General features: G+C 47.2%; 1 protein-coding gene across 1 annotated transcript; it reads left to right on the forward strand.

Annotated features, from left to right (window-relative positions):
• The first annotated feature begins 1062 nt into the window (after positions 1-1062).
• On the forward strand, positions 1063-5382 carry LOC125529739. Its single transcript, XM_048694159.1, has 9 exons — positions 1063-1281; positions 1377-1442; positions 2217-2361; positions 2439-2920; positions 3255-3428; positions 3546-3662; positions 4091-4270; positions 4366-4412; positions 4501-5382. Exons 1-9 carry the CDS (start codon positions 1195-1197, stop codon positions 5063-5065), a joined length of 1863 nt encoding a protein of 620 aa, XP_048550116.1. The 5' UTR covers positions 1063-1194; the 3' UTR covers positions 5066-5382.
• The last annotated feature ends 1620 nt before the right edge of the window (positions 5383-7002 follow it).

Raw genomic sequence — 7002 nt, forward strand, 5'->3', positions numbered from 1 at the left:
AGGCAAGCGAGCGGGAGGGATGCGAGGGAAAAGCGTCAAGAAACGACGGGAAAAGGCCCTCGGGTCATCGCCAGGGCGGACCCACGCGCCTTTTTCGCTTGTGCCGGCTCCCCAAGCGCCCCCAGGACGCCGGGTTCGGCCTGGGTCCGCCAGCACCAGTTTTGGCCCGAGCAGGCGAAAAACGGGCTTCTGGGGACGCGACTGGGCCGTTTTTTTGGCGCTGGCGCGGCAAAAACGCCTGAGGAAGGCCTGTTGGGGGCGCGGCTGGAGATGAACTACATGGGCGAGAGTATGTTTACATTTTAGATATTCATTACTATGTCTTTCCTTGGACTATGTGTTCTATTGAACTATTTATTACATTTTTCTCGCAAAAGGAATTATTTACTACATTCAAATTATTTGTTTGTTTAAGTAAGCTAGATCAGCTTTGTTTTATGTTGTGATGTTTGAATTATGCTAGCAAAAAAAACCCTTCGTTTTGGAGGCAACGAATTATGGAACACACCGTAATACCGTGACATTTTGGAGGCAACGAATAGGACGATTCTACTGGAACTCTTTGATATTATCCTGTCATCGATCAATTGTGCTCTAGTCTGCAGCTCTGAGCTAAGTGATGGCCAACTCCAAACGAGCAGGACGAGAAGGGAATTAAGCGCCGTGCCGCTGCCGCGAGGGGACTCGTCACCTTTCACCGTGCCGGGAAAGGAGTGTAGGATTGGCCCCATCATCGGCCACGCTGGAATCTGGATCACCTTCCCTTTGCAATCTGGAGGCGGAGCCGTTCCATCGTTCGATCTCCAGTCCAAATAGATATCTGTTCCGTTCGGGTCAGAGTAGTTATCCTTCCACAAAACTGAAAACCGCTCGGGTCAGAGCTGCCTTGCTCTCGCCCGGGACACCCGCACCGGCGCACAACGCATCCCCGCCGTCCGCTGAGAATCCTGGCGCCGAACGCGACCCAAGAGCTCCCAGATCCAACGGCCCCCGCCCCCCCGCGCGCGCGCGCCTCGTCGTCGTCTGCAGCAGCCCGCGTCGCGTGCCACCCCCCAACCCCCTCCCCGCCCGCCCCATCAAATCCCTCTTCCCAAAGCCCCCCAGCAGAGCAGCCAGCGCCCGCCCCGAGACCCCGGCCAACCAATCCTCCCAGCCACCACGGGCGCCTCTCCGTCTTTCCCCGCCGGCAACGGCATGGACCCAAGCCGCAAGCACGGCGCCACGGGCGCCTCCTCCTCGTCGTCATCCGCCGACGGCACGCACACTAGCTGCAAGTTCGAGGTCCGCCCGCCGCCCCCTCGTGACCTAGGATCGCTTTTGCATGTTCGGTCTGGATACGAGTTCGATCCTAACGAGTTCTATGGTCCTTCGCGCAGGAGGAGGCGAGGATGACGGGGGACGCGCTCCTCGTCCTGGACGGCCTCGTGCAGGTGTTCCCGCAGGTGAGCCCGTGACCGCAAGCACGCGATTGATCTTTTCTTTTCTGCAAGAAACTTCGTAATCGACGCCCGTTGGATTGGTTGTACTTGTACAGCCGATGATTTTTTTACAGTAAAAAAATAATACTGCTGACGAGTTCGTCGGTTTAGTTTCACACATTGCTACGCTGCTGATCGTGTGTGTGTGTGTATGCCTGAGTTTTTCGTGAATACATAGGGCTGCTCTGCGTTGACACACAGATGCTTAATAATTATTGCAATGCACAGCGTATGGTGTTCTTTTCTTAGTTTGCAGGACATATGTATGTGAACCACTGGCTTTGGTTGATCTGCTTTCACCTTAATTTCATGCCGTACGCATGACACGGAGAAGTGATCTGTTTTTCTCAAACACTAGAGAATTTGATTGAAGTACGCATGCATTTCAATTCTTTCTGCAATTTTGTTCTCTAGTCTTGGTGAGAGTTTTTCTGGGTCCGTGATTTTTGTAGTAAAGCCTAGGCAAAACTAATTTTCATTAACCAATTAAGAAAACCCAAGTAATGAATGGAATAGTTGTAGATCTTACCACATTTTTTCTATAGAATTGATGATACTTAAGCAAGTTTGATTTAGGACAAACCTAGAACTTCAATTATTTTGGAATGAAGGGGGTAGTATGGAACGGATGGAGTTACTGTATGAAATTGTGGATGCATTTGTTGTTAAAAAATTAATATAGACCTGGTACGCCACTTACTAACACACACTACCACATCCCCACTTTTAACTATGCAGGTTAACTTCTCAACACTGATAGAAGTTTCCATCTCATTCAATGGAGATGCTGATGCAGCAGCAGATTATGTTATCCATAATGTCCTTCCAAATAGTACCGCAGATGACAATAATGCAAGCACGAATGATGATTCAGATATTCATGGTAAGATTTCTTTCTTCCTCATTACTTCCTGTTTTCATCTCAAAACACTTCTTTGTGTTGACAAAATCCTTTCTCAGGGCAACATCAGGTATTTAGTGACACAAACACTAGTTTCACGATCCCGCCAGTGGATGATGGTACCATTCCAAAATCTGTACAGTTTGACGCTATCAATGAAAATTCTGCTGAACATGGAGAAAACTCCATGGGAGAACAATTGATGCAGTCACCTGCTGCAGCATCAACATCTGGTCAGGACGGTCTACCTGAAGAAATTGATTCTGATTCTGTGCTAGCTGGTGCGCAGAACTCAGTTGTTGATCATGAAGTAGCTCATTCTGAAAACGAGCAGAAAGAAATGAATTATCTGGACCCCGCTACTGAAGATCACCGTGATGAACAAATACACTCATCTTCTGAGGAAAACCAGGCCGAGCCAACTTCTGAAGATATTTCTACGCTGCATGGTGATGATTCACCTGATATGAACGTGCGATCAAACTATTCTGTTAGCCCTGAGTCCATTGATGATGCAATCTCTGCTGAAAACTGCAAGAAGGTAAAAGTGTTTCCTTTTCATTAAATTCATGAAACATCACTTTTACTTGTCAAAAGTACTAGTAACAACTCAAAATAATTGTGATAGTAGCTGTACAATAGTAGAATCAACATCACTTTCATATGAAAAATTGAGGATTAAAATATGCCCACCTTCCTCCTGCAAATCTCAATATTCCCTCACCAAATTACTAATCATTTTGACTAATCCGAGTGTCACATTTGGGTTACATTGTGTGCTTCTTAGGTTGGATTCATTGAAAACTAACTAATACATTGTTCTCCGAAATTTTACATGTTTCCAATTTCTCTTAATGTATGAATGTGTGTTGCAGAATACTTTGCTGTCAAATGTGGCAGCGATAAGTGAAATGCTAGAGGAGGTTGAGGTTAGTGAGGCAGAAACAAAACATGTTGTATCCGAAGCAAGTCAAGCTGGCAATGATATTCTTGTAAAGGCGGCGAAGCTAAAAGAAATGTCTACACTTGCAGCGGAAGAGAACAACAAGGTTTTACTCAAAGAATTTACTTTTCGTACTTTATTTTCTGCCAATTGACTTGCAGCAAGACCCTTTAAGAACTTTCGTAAAAAAAGAACAAGATCCTTAATAATGGAAATTGTGTAGGTTGCAGCAGAGGTTTTTGCTGAGAAATCTATTCTAGCCTCAGAAGCGCAGGGGCTCCAGTCCTGGTTGTTTGACATTTCTGAAGAACGAAAACACTTCATATCAGTCATTGACGAGGTAAGTTATAACCTTATACTGTTGCACTCTTTTGTTGTCTATTGAAATATAAGTACGATTCGGGCTTATAGTGTAGTGTACACTAGCCAGCATCAAGTACAGGTTCAATACTCACGGCCAAATAAAGTTTGTTGCCTTTTTATAGGAAAAAATAAATTTGTGTTACAGTTGCACTTTGCTTTGTGTTAGTTGCTCCTATGTCTGGCTGCTCTGCTGTAAATCCTTGATTCATACAGGCAGCTTACTGTATTTCTAGGACATTTAGCCTATTTTGAGTAGATGCTAGCTATGTGTCAGAAAGTTCTGTTGCTGTTTTTATTTTGCACTATATGTTGATAATACTAATTTTTATGCTGCATTGGTTATTACTATTTCAACATGAAATATAATTTAGTTTCTTACAACTTTTATCATGTACAATTGTGAAGATGCACCAAACTCTTCAAAGAAGGCTCGATTTAGCAGAAGCAGAAAGGGCAGCCGCTGAGATGGAAATGATTGAAAGGGAAAAAATGGCTCAAGAAATGCTAAAAGAACAGGAAGTCCTACTTGATGCTGCCAAGGAAGAGTCTAAGAAGCTGGAGCAACAGGCAGAGGAGAATGTAAAGGTAGCAAATGAGCTACTGTACTTGGGTGACATACCGATATTATTCCTGGCCGTGATTCTAAGAAAGGAGGGCTAACATGCAATCTCTTGATACAGCTGCGGGAGCTACTGATGGACAGGGGCCATGTTGTGGATGCATTGCAGTAAGTATTTAACTCACGAATCGTTTGAACTGACATTTGGAAAATATTTAACTCACGAGTCTACATATATGCGCCTTTATTATTTCAGTGGAGAAATGCTTGGAATCTTCGGCAACATTGTACAGCTCCAACGCAGAGTTGATATGGGAGTTCCTGCCGATGAACAACGGCAACTAGCTTCATCGATCCTGTCCAGCTCAGTCGAGTCAGCAGCTGGCGAATTCCCTGCTGAAGAACCACCGCAGCTCGCTCCAATGAGCTTTCCCAGCCCGGTCCAATCAGCACATTCCGGACTAATCTACGTTGATGAGCCACTGGAACTAGCTTCATCGAGCTTAGCGGGCTCAGTCGTATCAGCGCCTTCAAAACTACTTCCTGTTGGTGAATCGCTGGACCAAAGTTCATCGAGCTTGGTCGGCTCCGTCGTATCGGCGCCTTCCAAACTGTTCTCTGTCTGTGAGCCACTTCAGCTAGCTTCATCGAGCTTGTCTAGCTCTATCAGATCGGCCACTTCCGGGAGCAGCTGGTCTTCTGCCACGGAGTCCAATTCGGGTTTCAATGACGAGGAGGAGATCGCCGTTGCTTCTCCCCGTGACAATTTTGCTCTGGACGACACCTGGGATGTAGTTGAAGACGAGGAATGCGTGTGCTAACCTTGGGCATGATTCTCGTGATGCTCTAATCCATGCTTCATTTTTTTATCTGGGTAGAGTGATTAGCAGTTGCCTCTACGGGCCGGAACTTGTTCCAGATCCACGCATGTTTTTTTGTTGAGTTTGAGAGATTTACGCATGGTGATAACGTGCTTTCATGTTGGTAGTTTTCCTTTGTAGCCGGGACAGGCTCATATGAGGGTCATCAGAAAAGGTGACAATTTATTTAGTAGTGATATTATTTGACAGTCACTGCATGTTCTACACAACCTTCTACTTGCTATTTGGTGAAATATTTGCTCGTCGCTGATGGCTCAGTTTTTTTTCATCGAAATTTTGTTTTTCGTTCGAGTCCAATCACTTATGCTTTAGTCATATACCTCTTACATCGTTGGGCCTGCAGCTCCATGTGCCTTGTAGCTTAAATCTCAAATTTAACACTCATATCTCCTTAATATCAGTTATTTGGCGTTTCTGACTCCTACTGATATGTAACTTGAAGTTTCATGCCTATATTATAGGTAAATGCTTGCAGCCGGCCGATCAGCGAAATGCTCGGCCGGCCGTACGCGCACCCTCTTTAGTGTGATTCATGCTGAATCACCCCCCGCGCTATGCCATGTGGCTGCTAGGGCCACACACGCCCCCACATGTACATACCTTATCTATGGACGCAGCTTCGGTGCCTTAAAAGCACCTGTCTTTGGGTCACTGACGTGTGGGCCAACCACCTATTGGGCCCACATGCCATAGACACAAAGGCAGATGCCTTAAGGCACCGAAGCATAGTCTCTTATCTACCCGCGTGCGCTCCTTCACTCGTTCCATCACTCTCTTCGTCCCTTCTTCCAAACTCCATCGAATGCCATCACTGTGGGATGCCCTGGCCACCACCACAATCTTATAGCCACGCCCATTTCCCCTTCTTCCATGCTCGTCGCCTGAGATGCCCCAACCACCACCAAAGTCTCACGGCCATGTCTGTTCCCCCTTCTTCAACCTGCCACCATTTTTTTTCCATGGCGAGCATCGACTGCGCATCCGGCGAGGTCGATTTGCTGCAAACGGAAAAAGAAAAGCTAGTACCGGACATCGCAAATGATGCAACCAGCTGCGGTGTTGGAGCCGGCCACCGCAAATGCTACATCCAAGAAAGGGAGAGCTGGATCTAGCTAGCAGCGAAGCTGGAACTAACCACCGCAAAATGATGCAACTAGATGTGGTGCTGGAGCCGGCCGCTGCAATTGCTACAACCAGCACATGCTTTTGGTGTAACCAAGGATGGAGGGAGCTAGCGACGGCGGCGCCATGGATTCAACGATTGCGGAAATGCTTGAACCAACATTTTTTTTGCTGGAACCAATGATGAAAGCTGGAAAGGCGTTGAAAATGCGACTGACGAGAAAAAGCTGCATCCGGCGTTTGCCGGAGCTGCAACCGTCACCGAAGAAAGTTGCATCCATTGTCGGAGGCAGTGCTGGGACCATGAACAGAGAAGCTGCAACCGTTCCACAGTGGTGTTGCTACATGCGGCGAGCTGCGGGCCCAGGCGGCATTGACAGTGCGGTGACTTCGAGGCGAGGGGAAGGGGGATGGTGGCTTTTCTGCAAATGCGACAATTGCTCATGGCCGCGCTGTCACCGGCGACGAGGTGGCTGCAGGGCGTCGACGGCGAGGCGACCTCGATGACGGATGTGACGCTTTCGTCCGCGCACGCTCACACAATTTGAGGGTCAGTGAGATGAAAGAGATGCTTTTATCGGGCGGCTACGAATCGTTGCATCAGAGGTTAGGATGCGACCGGCCAAAAGTTTGGGCCGGTGCGCCGGTGCCTATCAGCGCCCTTATAAACGGGCACCGGCGAGTGGGAAAATATCTGGTGCACCGGAGCTTATGGTGCTACCGGTGCACATAACTCATATTGTGTTTTTAAAATG

Source organism: Triticum urartu, unplaced genomic scaffold, assembly GCF_003073215.2.
Source record: "Triticum urartu cultivar G1812 unplaced genomic scaffold, Tu2.1 TuUngrouped_contig_5805, whole genome shotgun sequence".
Lineage (NCBI taxonomy): Eukaryota > Viridiplantae > Streptophyta > Magnoliopsida > Poales > Poaceae > Triticum > Triticum urartu.

Excerpts from the sequence above, each read along its gene's own strand:
- LOC125529739 (XM_048694159.1), top strand. The coding sequence starts at position 1,195 with ATGGACCCAAGCCGCAAGCACGGCGCCACGGGCGCCTCCTCCTCGTCG. Across the intron at positions 3,429-3,545 it reads CAGCGGAAGAGAACAACAAG|GTTGCAGCAGAGGTTTTTGC; the intron begins GTTTTACTCAAA and ends GAAATTGTGTAG. Across the intron at positions 3,663-4,090 it reads TCATATCAGTCATTGACGAG|ATGCACCAAACTCTTCAAAG; the intron begins GTAAGTTATAAC and ends ACAATTGTGAAG.